The sequence below is a fragment of the Chroicocephalus ridibundus genome, chromosome 5, assembly GCF_963924245.1.
Source record: "Chroicocephalus ridibundus chromosome 5, bChrRid1.1, whole genome shotgun sequence".
Taxonomy (NCBI): Eukaryota; Metazoa; Chordata; class Aves; order Charadriiformes; family Laridae; genus Chroicocephalus; species Chroicocephalus ridibundus.
In genome coordinates this window covers 70,836,103-70,856,777 of record NC_086288.1, presented here as the reverse complement: position 1 = coordinate 70,856,777, position 20,675 = coordinate 70,836,103, and the positions used below count along the sequence as shown (strand labels likewise).

Below are 20,675 nucleotides of genomic sequence, written 5' to 3'. Positions count from 1 at the left end.
AAATACTTGCACTGCTAGCTAGGGATGCTAGTTGAGGGCAGTTTGGTTTGAGTAGTAGATAAATTTGGAGCATGGATGCCACGAGTACCAAAATTCAACAGAAACTGCAGGTGTTGCTCGTATGATTAGTTTGATTTCAGTGGTGAGAAAACAGAGTGAAGTCTGGGGAAAGTGCATAATGACTGGTGAATGCTTAGGTTAAAAATTGTCATTTCTAATATAATTAAATATGCCTTTTCCGTTTCAGGTTTGTGCAGAGGAGAAATCACCAACTCTTGCCAATCTGGCTCATATGATGAGCTTATATAGTACACACAGTTATTCCAGAGACTGCGCTAACTGGATTAATGTAGTGTGTAGATATTTGCACGACTCTTTCTCAGATGCCACATTTAACCTCGTAACTTATCTTGCAGAGGTAAATTTTTAATAAAAGCGTATCTCGTATTGACGATCTGTGATCAATGTTACTTTGACTTGTTGCCAATTCCTTATTTTTCATGATGCTGAATACGGGGCGGGGGGGGGGGTGGGGAAGCACATCTTCTGTAATGGGAGAATAATGTTAAAATGTTCTAGGATGTAGAGAAGGGATGACTACTGCCATTTTGAAGTGCAACAATTTAAATGTACCTTGAAATGATAATCCCTCTAATGGAAGAGCCCGTTTTATGGCAGTAGTGTTTTGTAGTAGATATTTATATTCTGTACCACATGAATAAAATGGGCACACTGTCTTGGCTTTAGCAAAATGTACAGTGCAATATACAGAAATATATAGTGCAAATTTTAAGAGACCTTTTTTTTAGCCAAGTACACATTTAAAGATGACCTTATCACAACTCAAAAAAATAATTTCAAAGTTCAATTTTAAGTATTGCATAGTAGATAATAAAAGGTCATTTAAATTATAGAACTCAGTACGTGATTCTGCCAGACATTGATACAGGAAAACTGTTATTGCCTTTAAAAACTAACTTCTGTGAAAAGCTTGTAGGCCTTGTCCTTGAAGTATATCACTTCAAACTGATGAAGATTTATTTAAGTATTTGTACATTCTTATGAATGACTTCGCATGTACTTATTTTGTTCTTAAGGTTGTGTTTACCAGCCTTCTTTAAGGTGTAGATGTGTTTTTCATACAGCTTTGAGGTGTTGAGTTTGTTTGGACACTTCTATTTAGTGAGAAGTGTTTTATTACTAGATGCTTTAATTTTGTGCTAATAAATATGTCAAAATTCAAGGGAAGAAAACTGAATTAGGACAGAGAACATTGTTCTATTGCATTAATTATTTTTTTAATGCAAAAAGAAAATTTGGAAAAACATAAAGTGATACACGTAAATTTCTTGAAGGGAGAAATAAATGTGTATGGGAGTGAACTGTATTTTAAGGTTTGTTTTCACTTTTTGCTACTATTTAAGGCCCTAATTAAATTCTGTATTTTAAAAAACTCTTTTTTAGCTGTTAGAGAAAGGGTTGTCCAGTATGCAACAGTCCTTGCTGCAGATCATTTACAGTCTTCTCAGTCATATTGACCTATCCACAGCACCGGTGAAGCAGTTTAATTTGGAAATCATAAAAGTTATTGGTAAATATGTTCAGGTAGGTGCTCTGAAAACCTATAAAATATTTTCTGCTTATCATCAAAGTGGTAGTGAAATTACACTTTAATTTGGGGGGGGATTAATTTATTTCAGATATAAAAATAGTTGTTCAGAGTCAAGTTCAGTAGTATTTTATTTCTTGTCCTACGTACTTTAATTCACTATATGCTTATGTATTTGTCCAATTTGATTTACATCTTTGTGACAAGTTACCTGGGTCAACGTGTGTCTATTTAAAGATGTAGGCAACTCTACATGTGTAGTTAGAGGAGGTGATTCTTCATCTGTTAAAATATAAGGAAATGTTTACTGATAATACTGCAAAAAATGTTTTATTTAAGTGTATATGTTTTCAAAAGGGAGTTTTGCAGTTAAATGCATGTTTAAATCGCTTTCACCAGTATATCTGTGAGGAACGTTAAGGTGTGCTTTAACAAATTCGAGTGGATTTTTTATTAAAGAAAGTCCCCAAAAGATGAACAACAGTCTTTTGCCCTAGGTAATTTGATCCTTTGTACTTGGAACACAATTTACTGAAAATCTGTGTCGCAGAAGAAGGTCTAGCATCTTGCTGAAAGATTTTATGAAAATGCCTGGAGCATAAAACCATTTCAGTGCATGACATTCTCTTCCCGCCCCACCTTCCTTTTCTTTTTTCCTGAATGCCATTATTGCCAAATGTATTTCAGTCAAATGGTTTAATCATAATTAACCAGGAGAAGTAGTGTTCTTGGATGTTTTGTTATTGATGGATATGTACTTTAGATATTGTGCTCCTGTCAGAGTGCATTAGGCTAAATGGAATGATTAGCATCACTATACTTTTCATGGCCTGACGACGGCTTGCATCGCCTCTAACCTTTATCTGAGCTTTTAATGCAAGCCCACACTACCGTGGAATGTAATCTTAATTAGAAGTAACATCTTCTGTAAAATTAATGGTACTGGGGAAAAAATAGTCCAGAGAAGTCTGGGTATTTTTGATGTGATAAAACATGTTACAGATGACAAAAGAAAAGATCATACGTGAACATGTCTTGTTTAAATGTGGTGCTACTAAGATGGTATTTTTTTAGTCCTCTGCAATCACAATGCATCTTACTAAATTTAAATTGCTTCAGGATGGTTCAGTTTTGAGACTGCTCTTTTTATGTTTATGATGTACAGAAATTCAAGAGATTGTTGAAGAATCTCATTACCTACAAAGAAACATATACTGCTTAAAGCCTTGAAAGCGGTGTTTATTTTTTTAATGCAATACAAAAAAAATAATAATTTTAACAAACTTGACATCCCAATTAAAAAAATAAAAACCAAACCAAAAAATAACCCAAGAATCAGACATTCTGCTAATTTCAAAAATTGGAAGATTTAAGTTTCAGGGAGAACCCCAGCGTTTTCAGGAGTGTAAATCGTAACCCTCCCAAGGTGCAGCTTTTGGTGTAAGTCTCTTCTGTGATCCACTCCACAATCGCTGTAGTTGAAACTGCTGAATTATTTATATTACCTTAATCCTCTTTTTAAGGAGATTTGCATTTAACTCGGGCTCTCAGCGTATTATGTTCTCATACTTTTGCCCTGGCTTTTTGAAGCCCTCTGTGGGTTTGATACTATATAAAAACCTTGTAAATGTTTTGCTTTTCCCTCCCCCCTAACATCTTTGAAATGTGTGAGGAAATACAAAGCACAAAATATTTTTGTCTGTTTCAGATTCAGTTTACTCTGCCCGTAAGTGTAAAATAATTAAAGATGCCAGGAAGGGAAAGTGGTTTTTGCTTTTAAATGCTATCAGTTTTTATCTTCTGGGGCATGAAGGGCAGATACTTCAGACAATGATAAAGAACATAGTGTAAATAGAGGGAGCGGGGGACACGGTACAGGATCTGGTGTGGCTGTGACTCTGACCTGGATCTGGTGAGCCTGCCTGGCCGGACCTCACCACCCACCATGGAATGACCTGGTGCCTTCAAGGTCCAAAGCTGCCCACCTGCATTAGCACCTTGCACCCACGTGTAGAAGATTAGAGCTTTGGGGTTTGGGAATCTTGCAATGAATCAGTGCGAAACCCTACTGTGCATTAAAAATGGCTGTCTTGTTTGAAGTGATTGTTTTGGGATTTGTGTGCGTTCTCTTTAGAGTCCATATTGGAAGGAAGCCCTGAATATTTTGAAACTGGTGGTGTCTCGGTCAGCAAGCCTTGTGGTACCTAATGATATTCCAAAGTCTTATGGAGGTGATATAGGTTCTCCTGAAATCTCTTTCACGAAAATTTTTAATAATGTCTCCAAGGAGCTACCTGGGAAGACCTTAGATTTTCATTTTGATATATCAGAGGTAATTATTATATTTAAATTATAATGCAATAATGACTTTCTCTTGCAAACTCAGATTTATTTTCTGTTGGCCTTCTGCATTTACATGTTTTAAAATAAATACAACCTTTAAGAATGGCAGGTGTTGAAATTTTACGTACATGTAATCAGTGTCATACTGAAGGATAAACTTTGAATTCTTCTATGTTGTGTTTTTGCCTTTTCCCCCCTTTGAATGTCTGGAGAGTTAATTGCTAAAAGTCAACAGGATTATTCTCAAGGGTATTTCAGCTGTGTCAGAGAGCAGGCTAATGCAGCTGGCTGCTGCTTGCAGCTGAACGTTCCAGGCTTTCATCAAATGAAGGGTTGTGCGTTCAAGGGCTGCGAGGATTAAAACGCTGTACTCCAGTTTTGACTTTGGAAGGGGGAGAAAATTTAAAGGGGAGAGTAGGATACAGAATATAGGAACCTCCGTGTGAGATGGACACAACTAGAGAAAAACTACCTTTAGTTGAAAACAACACTCCTACCCCCCAATTAGGGTTAATTAGAACTGAAAAGAATACGTTTTATTATTACAGCTGATACTCATTCTGTGTCTCAAAAGGGGAGTGCAGCCAAATGACTGTAGTGTAATATAGGGATCTGAAAGTTGTAGAAACTTTAGAAGTAGTCAAAAATAAGGGCTTCTGGTTGAAGCCAACCATAGGTAATGATTGGAGATAAAGGTGTCTTAGGAGCGTTACTTAAATTGTTAGTCTTCTCTTTAAGTTAATTCCTTACTGGAAATTCCAGTGCATGCAGATAATTCAGAGACAAGATGAATTCCCGAAGAGTTCATTGGAATAGCATTTCCTGTCAGAAGGGGCCGAATTTGATCCTTGGTTTTCAGAAGTGTGTGCGTGTGAGTGAAGTTGCTGGTCTGTGAAAACAATTTGTTCATGTCTGAATGATTCTATAGAGAAATCTTTTAGATTTTGATAGGGAAATCACATTTTTTTAAACTTAGAACACAATTGTTTTTAAAGCGTGTTTGAAAAATATACATTGTCAGCATATAACTTGCATAATTCAAAAAACCACAAGTGGGCAGAATGGCAGCCTGCTGCATAGGGTAGAAGTATTTGTACCGATGCTCAGTGGATTAGGCACGGGCTTCATAGAATGCTAACAAACAAACAGACAAAACCTCTTACATTTTATATAATACTAAATTCTAGAATCAAATGTGTAGTCTTTACTAATATGGATTTGCATTTTAAGAAAGTATTTGTTGTCTTTGATAGACACCAATTATTGGGAATAAGTACGGTGATCAACACAGCGCAGCTGGTAGAAACGGGAAGCCCAAAGTCATTGCCGTCACCCGGAGCACTTCTTCAACTTCCTCGGGCTCCAATTCAAATGCATTAGTTCCTGTCAGCTGGAAGAGACCACAGCTCTCTCAGGTACATCGTGTCTCAAGCACGTTATACCCATCTTATAGACAGCGTTTATGAATGTATTAAAAAAAATAATTTGTTGAAATGTAATTTGAAGTCTATATTGTGTCTCAGCAAAACAATACATGAATATAGCATAAACTAAAAGATATAAACTGGTGAAAAGAAAAAATGGTAAGAATCTTCTTAGAGGATGTCAGCATGCAGTATGACTAGTTAAAAAATGCAGACATTTTACATTTTTACCTAGACCTCCAGCAGATGCCTTGCTTGCTATGTGATTTTCTGTGGTGTATTTTTCAGAGAAGAACTAGGGAGAAGCTAATGAACGTGCTTTCTTTGTGTGGTCCAGAATCTGGTCTTCCCAAGAATCCTTCAGTAAGTGGTGATGGTGGTTTGTTTTGGTTTTTAAATGCCAGTAGTGAGAATGGTATTGCATTTTCAGGTATCGGTGAAGTTATGAAGAGCGGTTTTTGACAAACTGGTTTTGGTTCAATAATTTGCAAATCCAGTTGAAGAATTAAAAAGAGATGGAATCATAAGTAATGAATAACTATTATTCCTTAGGAAGTCCAGTGGGCGCCATTCTTTACTAGACAGGTTTCAAAACAGTATTTGAATTCAGTCAAAAATAATATTGCCGTCTCAGTGAATTAAGGTCAGTCTTATAGGGGAAGGACTGTATGTTTTAAAGCAAAGCTAAATTACTAGGATTAATTCTTAATTTTTATCTTATGTAGTTATCAAAACAAGATTTTTTTAGTGTCTTTGAAATGGAACTCAAATCTTTTGTCTCCAAATTTAATTTGTTGACTACTAAGGAGTTCCGTTGATCAGACTACTCCATAATGCGTCTTCTCAGCATGTTACATTCTTCACAGAACAGCAGGACTCCACTGCCACTCCAGAATAGCGTGTTGTATGTTTAAGGTTGTATGTATGAATTTTAATTGTCCTGGCTAGAAGAAGGAATTGAACTAGGTCTCCCCTGTTCTGAGTAAATCTCTATCTAGTCCGTTATAAATAAGATGCGCTTTAGAGAGAAGGGGCAGCAATGGCTGAGGACCGCAAGTATGTTGATGCTGTATTGAAAATACCATAGAATCCATTGAAAATGACAATTGGATCACACATCTTCAAGTTAACATGGATATCAGTAGGAACAATAGTCTTAACTATTGAGTAAAAATAGGCCGATGGTGTTACTTCTGTGTATGGCACAGAAATTATTCCCGTTGGCCTACTAAGCTTAATGGTGGTGATGACATTAAAAGCTTTTAAAATAAAGTGAGTAGCCTCGCTTGGTTATCATCTAGAATACAGTTTTTTATTGTGACATAGAAGTTCTTACCTGGGGAAAAGTATTGATGGGAGGTGGATCTTTAATCTAGTGGAGGAGGTTAAAATAAATAAAATTAGATGCCTGAAAGCTGAAACTGAAGATATTTTTTAAAAATGCAAGTAGAAAGAAACAGCAAATTGTAGTTTGTGAAGATTATCGTCACTGGAAGCCAGTATTGGATGTCTTTTTAAAGGTATACAGTCCTTAGACAGAAATTGGTAGGCAAAAATGATATGGCCTGTGTTATGTGGATGGATGGTTTTTTTCTTAAGTTTGACTAATACTGAGGTTATGAAAAGGAAGGTTCACGGATATCTTTTTCTGTTTATTTGTACCTTTGCAACTCAGTTACATTAAGGAGAGAACAATATCACTAGATTAAAGATGTAGTTTAAAATCCAACTAGTCTTGAAACAAATTGCAGCCTGCACTTGCCTTAGTATTGTGATGATAGTGGTAAGCTGACTGCTACTAACGCCATTAGATCGTGGGAAGCAGGATAACTGACTTTTGCAGTTACAGAAGTTGGAAGTTTTTATTTTTGTTTTTACCCGTATCTACAGGTTGTGTTTTCTTCTAATGAAGACTTGGAAGTTGGAGATCAACAGACTAGCCTTATTTCAACGACAGAAGAAGTGATTCAAGAGGAGGAAGTGGCTGTAGAAGACAATACCAGTGAACAACAATTTGGAGTTTTTAAAGACTTTGACTTTTTAGATGTTGAATTGGAAGATGCAGAGGTGAGACCTTGGAATTTCTTCTGTGTATTCCCATTTGAGAACGTTTTAAAGATTAGGTTATGTTGGTGCAATTCTAAGGAATTGGCAGCTCTTCTAACTAATCCAGTTGGGAAGAATTTATGAGGATTGAATTTAACTTGCACGATAAAGAAACCTGTGTCTCAGACTTTGCAGTGTTAAGTTGTTGCAAACTGTTGGGTGGTTTTTGGGGGAGAGTTGGGATTTTTGAGGGAGGGTTGAGTGACTTAATCTGAAAGTGAAGGGATATGACAGTATAAGCCAATGACAGGATGAACACCCAGGCATGATGCATTAGAAAATTTAATTATGGAACAATATGTTAAGAAAATGGCATAATCTTAGTTCCTGGTATGTTTCTGCATTTTGAAAACATGAAGAATAGCTTTCAAAGTTACAAACTGTATGATATAGTATCTCATTGTATACGATTGACTCGGGCACCGTAATTGCTTGCATTGACTTTTATATTATATCTGGTCTGCAGTTCTTACATTTCCTCCACTTCTCCTCCTGTCAAAAAGAGAGAGGGGAGGTAAAACAAAACAAAATATTGAGAAAAAGTAAAGATTCTGTTAACAGTTGTTACTTGTTTGGGATAAATAAAAGGCTTCAGACCAGAATTTGCTAAAGCTTAAAATATGACTGTAAAAGGACTGGGGAGAAGAAATCAAGTGCTTTGTAATTTCTTTCAGTGCTTTGTTACAGTCTATACAAAATATTGAATTAGTAATGGAGACCCTTGCAGGTCATGAGTCAACAAGCTACTGAGAAGAATATCTGCCTATTTAAACCCTAAGATTGTTCTCTTCCTGATTAACGTAGCCCTTTTTACAAAATCTTGCTTTTTCTCCCCCCTAATACTTCAGTTTTATCTCATTTTTTCATGCTTCCCGTGTATTGCTTCACTTCAGCTAATATTTACACCTTCTAGAAGTATAGGCTTATTATAGTCTGTTGCCTGTATGTGACCTATACAGATACAATTTCCTATATTGAATGCAAGTAGTCAGAAAATTCAGAATCAAGGCTCAGTAGTAGTAAAACATTATTTTAACACTAGATGGGGCTTTGCAGGTAGGATGCCAGAAGCTGAAAACTTTGCCAAACCAAGTTAGTCTTTAACTTCATTTTCTGTAGTATTTTAATAGCAGATCATAATGAAGAAAAGACAGTTTCTTTCTCATTACTGCCTGTATGCAGCACATAGTGCTATACTTGCAAAAATAGAAAAAAAAAGGAAAAAGCACAGCTTTTACAAATTTAGGACATTACATGTAAATTGCGTTCTTGATATAAGAGCTGCCTAGTTTTGCACCAAAAATGTAGAATGTTCTTTGTTGATAATAATTAAATGTCAACAGTATAAGCTGGTGCTTTTTCAGTAAAATCTGAGTAATATTCAGATTAAACTTAAGTCCTTCAGCCTGCTGAAGTAGTCCTTAGTTGTTTTGGGGGTTCTTTTGCTTTGCCATAACTTCACCTTTTTGGAGAAAAACAAGTCACTAAGAGAGAAAGAGACTACAACATGTTTAGTTTGCTGTATATATTTAACGCGTCATGATGATCTTAAGTCACCACAAGAGACACTTACTCTGTTAGTGCAGTTTTGGAACCTGTACTTGCACACTTGGGGCTAGATGTGGTATTTTCAGAACTGTTTGTAGACTGGCAAAGTGAACTGAGCAGGTTTTCCGTCTTACTTAGATGAATTGTTGAAGAATGACAAGGTGCTTGAGAAAATCAAAGATCAGTATTGTACCTGTGAATTAAAACACTAGTGTTTTAAGATATAAATTTCGCTTAGTATGTTGGATGTGTGAAACCCAAGTATCCCAGCTTTAAAAAGTGCAAACAGAAAGGATCCAGTTATTGGTCTTTAGGGTGCACTTCATAAAACTGACACAAAGTAGCTGGTAAAACAGTTAATGAAGATGTTGTTTTTTCTACAGCCTGTATATAATTAATGTTGATGATGCTTTGTCAGTTGGATGTGGTCAGTTTAGATTCATGTGTGTTAGTTAAAGAATTTCATGTATTGTTTGTTGAAACAGTTGCTATACATGTTACACTAGAGAAAATGTATCATAAGCATGCTGGTTTTAGTGTTCTGTCATCAGTTTGTTTATTTTTTTTTATCAATCTCCCATTAGAAAGAGGAATTATTTTAAATACTAGCTTTTTGACTAAAGCTTTTTTCAGAGCTTGAATCAGTCTTTTACTGTTGGCAAATCTTATGTAATAAAACATTTTTCCCTGGTTCTAGAGTATCTTTAAGTGTTTGTCCTCGTTCTTTCTAATTCTATGTGTTTTCCTTTTTGCTAACCAGGAGCTGCAGGTAAGTTGCAGCCTGGTGCCCCGGCTCGTTCATCTGTTGTTGTCTGTGATGTGTTTGTACTTTCTAGTCAGATATATAAATTTGATGCTGATATAGTTCTAGATTATATATTGAGTTAGTTTCCAAGAAGATATTCAAAAGATTTCTACTTCATTTGCCATATATTTTAATTTATTTACAAACATCTTTTAACAAGGTATTTAAAATTTTAATAAAATTAAAGGGCTGATTGAAACTCTGCTCATAATGCATTCAGTACTTGTGTTTTCTGTGTGGCATTTGTGTATTAATTTTATTATGTTGAAATACATACATACATATGTGTGCAAATTTTTTTAATTACAGGGTGAAAGCATGGACAACTTCAACTGGGGCGTTCGTAGGCGCTCTCTTGACAGTATTGACAAAGGAGACACACCGTCTCTTCAAGAATGTCAGTACTCTGGTAGCACACCCAGCTTGAACTTGACCAACCAGGAAGATACTGATGAGTCTTCAGAAGAAGAAGCAGCCCTGACTGCAAGTCAGATACTGTCTCGTTCGCAGATGGTAGGTTATTTTTCTCTGAAAGGAATCTGAGAACTTAAGTTTTTAATGGAGAAGTGTGGCTCACACTCTCAGCCTAAGTGAAGTGAAGAGGAACTCAATTAATATGGGTAAGCTTCTATTTCATAACAGCATCAATGAAGGAAAAGAGTTACTTTACCTACTGGTGGTACATGACAGGTTTATAACTCTATTGCAACATTAATGTCTTTGTTTACCATATTTCTTTAAATATAAGCACAAAATTGCATGTGTTTATATATAAGTGTGTGTCTTTGTGGGTTCCTAGCTTCAAAAAAACCCCAAAATACTAAATAAGAACAAGAGCAGCAAGTGACCATTGAAATTGCTAATTTAATTATTGATTTTGAAGCATGTGTACATAAAACTGAGGAAAATCAAGAATGCTGGCTGCTCAGAAGTCTCTCTGCATTACATACATTAAATTAGGAAAAAATTGACTGGATGGGGAGCAGCAGGGGTAGTATGCTGCTTTTCAGACTTTAGGCAAAGTTTGTATTAATGTTGCCCATAACAAAGCTCTGCTCTTCGGTGTTTTCGGTCTAGCATTTCACCAGTGCCATAGACCTTTAAGAACAAGACAGAAAATATCTTTCTGGATCCTAAGGATAACTTCAAACTTCTCTTCAGAGTTAGATGTTACAAAAATGCATGTGATGCTTGTAATGGTTTCAGTTTAAAGCTGTTAAACTCCTAATATGTAAATTAATTCAAATATTTAACCGTACTGAAACAGCCTATTTCAAAACTAAGGTGTTTTTCCCTGTAATTTGTATATTTGGTAAACTATGAAGAGTTTCACGTTTCTTTCTTTTCTTAGTTAAACAGCGATTCTGCCATAGATGAAACAATATCAGACCATGCTGGTTTATCGCTTCAGTCTCAAGATTCCACTAGCAGTGTGGGAACAGAAGAGGTGCTTCAAATCAGAACTGAGACCCCAAGTTTGGAGGCTTCTCCTCTAGATAACTCTAGCAACCAGCTGCCTGAGGTGGGGAGAAATGTGGGCTGGTGCATGGCTGATTTGGGCTCCTTCTAGTATTTAGTAGCAACTTTGTCTTTCTTTTCAACTGAATTTTCATCTGTTACACTGATTATTTGATTTGCTTTTAATATTTCTAACCTGTTGGAATGTTCTTGCAAGATGTTCCCTCAGTATGAAAACTGCTTGGGTGGACTGAGGGAACTTACTACAGGTTAAAAATATTCTTGAAGGGCTGAAAATGATCATTTCATGGTGCAGAATGAAAATAGGCTAATATTCAAGATGCTTTTACTTGATATGGTTGAAATCCTTCTTGAGCAACATTTTCTTTCAAATACTTTTTTATTTCCCCCCCCTTTTTTTTTTTTTGCTTTCTTTGGGTTAATGTGATTGGTGCTATTTGGGAGTAAAACCTCAGGCCAGCTGTGTTAGCAGTTGGTTCCATTAAATAATCCTTTAAAAAGGACCACAAACGCTAGTGGTATACTTTTTTGGAAAGGCCTGTGTGGACTGAGACAGATTTCAAGCTAATGGCCGCCTGCAAATCTGTGAGTACTTCAGTTTCTTGGTTTTTTACATCTTTTGCATAATTTAAAATTAAAAAAAACTCATTTAAAATAAAATTATCATCTGCTACAATTCGTACAATATTTAGCACTTGTAGCTAAAACCTCAGTATGTTGGGTTTTTTTTCTTTAATTTGAAATGGCTTAGTTTAGGTGGACTTTTTATCTCTTCTGTTAAAGTTATTGGTGTTGCTGGCAATCCGACTTTTATTTGGACAGGCATTGCTAATCCCATCTTTAACAGAATGTACAGTTTTATTGAGTTTTCCAGAAAATTAAGATACTCCTATCTGTTTACTCTTAAGAATGGGTCTTCAGCCAACTTGGTTTAAGCAGTCGACTGACTGGCTCAAGTGACTGGGATTTCTGGACAAAGGCTCTAGTATCCCTGTTTGCTACCTAAAAAAATCACTCCTATTAGCAGGTAAACTATCCACCTAGCTAACATTTAACGAAGATAACTGTGAGAACAAAAGACATACTTAGAATATACAACAAAGGGAAAGTGTGGGTGACTGGTTTCCTGTGATAAAATCCTAGCCTTCTAAAAATGTAATATTGTGACTTCTACAAAGCAGCTTTCCCCCCATATTTTTCCATTATGATTGCCTGTGTGCTTTTTTTTTTGAAGTGTTTGGTTACATTGCAGTTGATAAATTGTCTCAACTTTAGTAGAGCACCTGCGCTTAGATTGTCAAACAAATTGTTCTGTCAGCGCTTCATCTGCTTGTCTACAACATCCATTTTTGTTCCCATAGAATTTTGGCTGGGGGTCATTTTTTTCCTCATAGGATAGATATTTTTATGTTAAGATTTCAAAAGGGAGAAGCGATGTATATATGCTGAGATTTTGTAGAATGAAACTCACCATGATAGAACTTTTGTCTTCCCCGTTGTTCGCTTGTGGTACGTTCTCAGCTGTAACTCATTTTTACGTTTTCACAGTTCTTTCTGAGCAGTCCTTTATACTTTATACCTGGATTCATTGTTCTTCTGCAGCTCCCTTTATAAAGTTGCTGTACTTCTGATAATCCACGTGAAAACATTCACACAAAAAGCACCAATGTCATTCAAAATATTGAAAACATTTAAACTGGGCTGTAAATTAATTTTTGAGACTAAACAGCATCCAGAAAAAACCGCTATATCAAAAAAAAAAAAAAAAAGACTGCACGTGCACGTAAATGCAATTGCTAAATGTCATGTGTTCCAGGTTTATTTTGTACTTGTTAGAATACGGGATTCGGTCAAATACATTTGTTTTCTTCAAGTACGGTTCAAACACTCAAAGTTGTCTCGCTACAAGAGTTAGCTAACTAGTTGGATTTTGTTGCTAAAAGGGAGAGCTGGCTTTGTGACTCTTAACGAAATGCGCTTGAAAATATGCACGCTGTCAACTCACTCTGAAAAATTCGTGAAGTCAGTAAAACTAATTTTGTTCTGAATTCTTATACTGCACAACTTGCAGCATAGTGCAGTTGTTTTTTTTTCCTGTGCACATATGCTTCATGTATAACTCTTTCAACGTGGGCATTTCATCTCATGCCAAGGGTCAGTTAGCAAAATATTTTTAATATAAATAACTATGTATCAAAACTTACCTAAGGTAAAATTAAAAAAAAAAAAAAAAAGGTTGTTATTTAAAAACAAGTTTGCGTGCTGGTTAGATGCTGTTGAGCTCCTTGTTTCTCTTGTAGGGATGCTGAAGAGTTAAGCAAATAGTTTACTTAAATGTATTTGGCTGATTCCCAGCAGTAGCGTGTATCTTTGCAAAAAGGACATGTCACATTCCAGTTGGGAATTTACAGTCTAGCTTACAAGAATATTTTAAATTTTGTACAGTAAGTAAGTTTCACAAGCTTAAGTATATGAAAGTTTCTGACTTAAATGATTCTCTATTTTACTTGCACTGTGGATTTATGAGGGGAATGGGTTACTAGAAGTAATTTTCCTTAGGTTCTGTGGAGCTGTCGACTATGTAAATCACATTTTTAAGATACTTAAAGAACATTCATGTTGGTAGTAAAGACATGACCAATGTTACATAGAAAACTTCAGAAATCAGGAGTCATGGCACTATGAAGACTAACTTAGCTGTAAATTCATTACCTAATAATTAGCACTTAATTATTTTCTAAAAATGTATCCCTCATACATGCATCTACTAGACCTCATCAGTGCAGCTCTGTATCATATAGAATAGAGATGGACCACTGCTTCAATCCAAATTATTTTGCTGCGTTATTGTAGAAATACCTTGTGTTCCCGTGTGCCTTAGCTGCACAGTGTGACAAAATGGCTGTTCTGTGCAATAAAATCACAGATTTCACTGTTACAAAAGAGTCGTTAGAAGTGGGGTCACTAGCTGTGTCTAATGCCAGGAGTGTCACGTTGAGGAGTACCATAGTCAGCGAGGTGAGGTTAGGATCACCGGGAAAGAAAATGATACAGTTCTGTTTAAAGCTGAATTGTCTTTTCTAATATGTGTACAGTTATTTATCTGTCAGAGGATCTGTTTAGACTCATGAAAGCCACGAAGTGATGTGTATGCTTAGAGACTGTCCAAAGGTTTGTTGACCAGTCTTGGATATGGCAGTAGAGCAAGACCAGCACACTAAGGATGAAAATGTGTGATACTTTGTGCCTTTAGGAAATAGCAAGTACAAGAAAGTGTTACTTTTATTCCACAGAAAAATCCAGTAAAAGGCTTCAAATGGATTCGTCATAAATTAACTTAATCTGAATTTCTCTGTTCAATATATTGATGTTGGCGAGTCTAGTAATGCTAATGGAGGAAGAGGGAAGGGAGAAGGGGTCATTCTGATATTACCTGCCTGAGTTTAATCATCATCTCTTTATAAATGCCAGTGATTGAAAGCCTACATTTAGAGATTCAGGGTTAAACCCTTAAAGCTCCCCATATTAACAGTAATAGCAAAATAAGAAAAATAATGGAGTGTCCCTTTTCCATTGTTCATCTGTTATACTGTTTGCTCAGTTGTGCTTTAGAAACTTGTTAAAATGGAGAGCGGAAAGAAGAAGTGTTCTGTACTGGTTCCAGACCCCAAAGGCAAGCATGAGGCAGTCATTTTGGTCCTTACCTAAAAAAGTAAAATATGAAAGTCTTGGTTGTGTTCATTGTGATGTAAATAAGTTTGAAGCAATTTGCAGGTATCTTCTGGGAGTGTTCTCTTTACAGATTTAATTGAGTGTATTTGAGAAATTGTATTTGCTATAAATGATAAGTCATAGTCTAAGATATTAATGTTAACCAGAAGTTATAAACATTACAAATAGTCTGCCTGTCTTTGCTCAAGTAAAACTATGTGAACAATTCAAAGAGCTGAATTATTATAACGTATAAATGGATATTTGTAAAGAGTATTTTATGACTCTGTTACTTTACCGTAATAAGAACTGAGAAGAATACATAAGCCCTGACAATAAAAGTAATAAAAGCGTGTTTGCTTCACAGGAAGGCAGTTCAGCAGTAAGGGATGAACAGGTTAGCACTGCTAGTGAAGACACTGGGTCGTATCTACTACAAGAACAACAGGACTGTCTGGTCTGTCATGAATCTCTTGAGCTGGAAGAGACCCCGGAACTGGCAGAGGCAGCAGCGCCTGAGAGCTATTCCGAATCCATCTGTGAAGAGGATGTCACTCTTGCTTTGAAAGAGCTGGATGAGAGATGTGAAGAAGAAGAAGCTGACTTCTCTGGTTTGTCTAGGTAAGATTAATCCTGATTCTAAGTAACAGAAATGACATGTTATTAGCGCATGAATTAAAGTAGGGTTTCTTATGGTGCGGGGTTTTCCACGAATCCTGTAATACAAGTATCTAAAATGATGTTTTGTGTATCTGAAATAATGGTTGATTGGTTTTGCCTGTTACAGCAAATAAACTCAGTACTTTGCTCAGCAGTTGTTTCTGGTACAGGGAAAACAGCCATGCAGGAAACGATGAGAATTCTTGAATAAAAGAAAGCTAGCACGTTTCATCACCATCGACAGGCTAGAAATGTAAAAGAGGTCAGAGGGTGTTTTGGACCATTTTCTTGGCAGCCACCTGCTGCAAGCAATACAACATAGAAAAGCCTTTGAACTGCTCTGAATTATGGCAGAGAGCCTATTTTGGCACGAAAGGACAGCGGAAAAATGTTAAATTATTTTTTTTTTTTTAATCAAAACTCCTGTAGGAGTCAGGACAGTTTGTCTTTGAATTTGCCCAAGGTTTATTTTCCGTGTTAAGGTCAATCGGTCTTCTGTATATTTCTATGACATTTTAAAGTAAAATACCGTTTTTCCATTTTTTAATATGGAGAGCAAAAATAACTATTGAGAGGAAAAGTTATAGTACGTCCTAGCTGTTTGAGTCACGTTTAAATTGAAACCCTAAGTACTTTGAAAGCAACAGTTTAAGAAGGAGGGAAAACAAACAAAAAACCCCAAACAAACAAAAATCACAAACAACCCCCCCCAACCCAACAAATAAAAAAACCCCAAACAAACAAAAAATTCCAAATTATTCATACTTAAAATTTGTTCAGAAGTTTGGGTTGAATAATACATAGACTCACTGTATATAGGAACATGGACTTAGTGTATATTCTGTCAGAGAGATCATTTAAGGAGCCTTTTACAGAAAAGGACACAACGGGAGCTGTAAAAGACCAAGTTGTTTGAGAAGGTTCTGCTGGGACAGGGAAGAGAAATGGAATTTTGCAACCTACTGCGTTACACCTTGCCAGAATTAAAGGCTGGTACCAGTTAATAGCAGGTTATTTCTTAGTGTGCATCTGAAGGTCTCTTAAGGTTTTAGTTTATTTGCACTAAACAAACAAACAAACCCGTAGCTCTGCTTTGAAGAGTAGCAGAGGTGATTATTTATAGGGTTGATACACTAGTTAGAAAATATCTGAAAAGCTTTTCGAGGCTATGCTTACAGATAGTATGCAAAAGGATTGCATTTTAGCTTTTGAGCTTTGTGCTATTAAAATGAATGTACCTACAAATGGCACCCACACTTCTTGTTTAAGATATGTTTAATTCTTATTTAAGACATTTGGTGCCCCTGTGAATGAGGTGGTTGTTATAGAGAAAAATGGTACCTGTTTAAAAAATTATCTCAATAAACTATCTGTACTTGGAATCCTTCCACATGTCTTTTTGCTGTGTAAGTACAATTATGCAAGAAATGTCAAAACGTATCATTCCTAGTAATATAGAAAACTTTAACAATTAAGTTAATGACTGTACGTAGCAGCATTGATTAATTCCTAGTTTGATGTTTTTATTGGAGGTTTCGTGCCTAATGGAAAGCATGACTGCAGAATGCTCTTCAAACAAATCACGTTTAATTGATTGCGCATAAAAATGAAAGTGTTCCAATCTATCTCTGATTTCGCTTATGATGTTACTTGAGACAGTTATAGTATTGCCTTGCTAAATGAGTGTTTCTCTTAAGGAAACTTAGAATTTGTTACAGATATTGGTGGAGCATATGTTTAGATGAATAAAATTTGAAGAATTGAATGTTATACAGTTATTGGGGGCAAGAAAAAATAACAGTCTGAGTGGTGTGTGTGTGTATATATAGAGTACTGTATATATAGCTACATATAACCTACAGATAGCCTTTTGTCTATAGATATGCATAGAAATAACATGTTTTAATAAACTTCAGAGGTATTTGAGAGTATAAGCAATTTTTTTATATTGTGTAGCAAAAGTTTTTGATTTTTTTTTTTACTGTTTTCTTGGTTCATAGTTACCTTAGTTGCCTGATTATTTATTTTACAAAACACTATTCTGAATTCTTATTTTTTTTCTTCTTACCAAATTGAAGGGGTTTTTTTTCCTAAAAAATTTTCTGAGGAGCTAATTTCTGCTGTTTGTTATTCATAGCCAAGACGAAGAGGAACAGGATGGCTTCTCAGAAGTACAAACTTCCCCACCTCCTTCACCGTTTCTTTCTGCCATATTGGCAGCCTTCCAGCCAGTGGCATACGATGACGAAGAGCAAGCCTGGCGCTGCCACGTCAATCAAATGCTGTCAGATACAGATGGATCTTGTGCTGTCTATACATTTCACGTCTTCTCAAGGTTGTTTCAGGTCAGTGGGCTGCCAGTACCTGGTCGTTTGTCTGAAACCCTGTCCTCCTGCTTTCAAAACTATTCTTCCCCTCCGTAACTGCAAAAGCTGCAAGATTATGGTAGCAAGAAGCTTTAGAAAGCAAATCAAAAGCAGACAAAAAAACACATTGCTAAAAGAACGTTATATGGTCATACGCTATTTTTCCATGTGATATCTGCTCTATTCATTGTCAGGAGTGATTCTACTCAGGGGAAACAAAAATCCAGCTCAAAAAAACCCCAACAGTTCAGTGTTTCCTGTAAGCTCTTAGTTCAGGTTGTGTCCCTTCTTTTATTTTCTGAACATCGCCCAGGTTCTGTGCTGATTACAGAATTAATGACTTCCTCCTGGGTTTTCTGTGGGATTCATTATTATAGGATCGCAGCATGACAAACATTAATGAATTTATCTTGCATCTGTCTTGGGAGAAAAGTTTTTTTTCTGCAGAGAAGTAATTGAAACACCAGGAGATCCACTAAAGCTGGAATTTTCAAATGCCTCTCTCTAACTTTACCAGACCTCATAGCTCTGCTATCCAATACAAAATGCCTATGGCTTAATTTTTCTGGCTCCCTCCTCCCTATACATAGAGGATGTTTTTTTACATTTTCAAAGCGGTACCACCTGGACGTGCATTATTCTTTGCAACTTCCTGTGGGATAGGAGAAGCGCAATCAATCCATTTTATTTACAGGCAATGTGCCAAGTGAGCTAAGAGCAGATTCGGTACTACAAACCAAGACCTTATGACTCCAACCCTTTCCTATATCTCCAATATTAATTTTGCCTGCTGTTTGATATATCATAACAAATTTCTCGGTGAAAACCTCACTTTTTTTTACCACGCTAGCATGCATTTTATCCCATATATATGGGCAGGTTTAGAGTTAGTAAGGTGAAGTAACTTAATTATATGAAGAATTCATACTGTACCTTATTGATGGAATCACTTGTTTGTGTGTCTATACCCGTTTTCCATTTTTTGTTAAACTAAGTATTTTGCCAGTGTGCTGTGGAATTCCCGTTACTGGTTTTAAATTTTTGTCTTTTTGCTTCATCTAGGCATCAGGAGTTTAGTTTCTCTGTATTATACTAAAGCGTAGCTTCAGTTGTTTTTCACACATTCATCCATTTCTTGAAACTGGTCAAACAGGGGTTCATGTTCTCCTTGTGTTCATTAAAGAAGGAGCTAGAAAGAAAGGTGAAGCTTTCTGTGGCTTAACAGAATAACCCCCGGTCAACTGGAAAGGTGGATACTCTGGGAAAAGGGGCAATAGCAATCCAGGGCTCGAGTCCGGGCAAAGAAGTGTTCTGAGGAGTTGTTAAAGGGTACAGAGGAGGGTTAAAATGATTAAAGGAGACCCTTGAGGTCTTGTCTGACTGGACCTTTCCATTTTGCCTTCTGGCTCCTACGTTGTGTTTAACTTTGCAGCTGTAAATGTCATCTTTTGTATAGTTTTATTCTACATGTAACTTTCTAGGATTTATGAAATAATATATAGTAAAGCACAGTGTTGTATTAGGCCAAGCTGACAGTCTACATAATCGAACATGATATGCATAGGACTGATTTTTGAAGAAGGTAGGAAACCTGCAGGTGGCAATTTTGGACACAGATTGGCTACACAGGTCGTATTCGAACTCGTAAAACTGTATGTAATTTTCTGCAACACAAACACTTGAAAATTAATCAAACTATTATCTATACTGGGTAAAGACAAATAGTTGTCCAGCTATACTGATGCTAAAGGCCTAGATGTGAAAGGAGTAATTGTCTGTATAGGTACGGGCTGGTTTTACTTATTAATTGACTGCATTTTCTGGAGCTAGTTTTACATAAATATTCAGAGCAAACTATGTATTAGTTTGTAATTTAATGACAAAAATATATGCTGTCATGATGGAAATTTGCCCTGAAATTCTTAATCTACAAAGCCAGAGGTGGAGGAGGAGTAAAATACAATGTAAAATAAATGTTTTTCTGATTTGATTTCTAGACCATTCAAAGAAAGTTTGTATCTATAACAAATGATTCAGTCAGCTTTCTTGGCGAAAGTCTACAGCGCATTGGAACAAAATTTAAAAGTTCTCTGGAAGTGATGATGATATGTTCAGAATGTCCGACAGTCTTTGTGGATGCGGAAACGGTAAAAATCTCATAAACTCACACGTTGAAATATCCATCTGCTTAAACCTTTTTATGTACCATACAAAATGATGTTTTAACATTTGGAAAATAGCAATGCTCAGGAAGGTTTTCAAAGGTTTGAATAAAATGTGCCTTTTGAAAGGCTGCTCTCTAACGTCACTAATTGAAACATCTGCTTTTTATAATTGAAATCAGAAAGGAATTAAAATCTTAGGTGGGCGCTATGTATCATAAACATTTGAAAACCTCCAGCAGTAACAGTGAACAGAGAGGGAACTTACTGATACTGGACATCGCTTAAATTCCTTTGCTGTTTATCTTCCCTGCTTGTTCATATTTATTCTATATTCTTTGCACAGAGAAGAAAAAGGGAGACTACTTACCTAGCAGCAGCAACTTTGCCTTTTTAAATTATATTGTTTATGTATGTATTCAGTGATGCATGAGAATAACATTCTATCTACAAATACACAAT

General features: G+C 36.0%; 1 protein-coding gene across 9 annotated transcripts in view; it reads left to right on the top strand.

The window, feature by feature from the left end:
• FRYL (FRY like transcription coactivator) overlaps positions 1-20,675 on the top strand; it is a 174,453-nt gene that overhangs the window by 138,371 nt on the left and 15,407 nt on the right. For 8 of the 9 annotated variants that reach the window (XM_063335216.1, XM_063335217.1, XM_063335214.1 and 5 more), the window contains 11 exons: positions 248-418; positions 1,465-1,605; positions 3,744-3,941; positions 5,206-5,367; positions 5,665-5,739; positions 7,267-7,443; positions 10,145-10,348; positions 11,187-11,357; positions 15,393-15,646; positions 17,823-18,030; positions 20,049-20,198. In XM_063335216.1, coding sequence (XP_063191286.1) covers positions 248-418; positions 1,465-1,605; positions 3,744-3,941; positions 5,206-5,367; positions 5,665-5,739; positions 7,267-7,443; positions 10,145-10,348; positions 11,187-11,357; positions 15,393-15,646; positions 17,823-18,030; positions 20,049-20,198 — 1,911 coding nt within the window. Of the gene's footprint in view, positions 1-247; positions 419-1,464; positions 1,606-3,743; positions 3,942-5,205; positions 5,368-5,664; positions 5,740-7,266; positions 7,444-10,144; positions 10,349-11,186; positions 11,358-12,222; positions 12,342-15,392; positions 15,647-17,822; positions 18,031-20,048; positions 20,199-20,675 lie in introns of those variants that run through there. The other variant, XR_010071122.1, reaches the window with a different exon arrangement.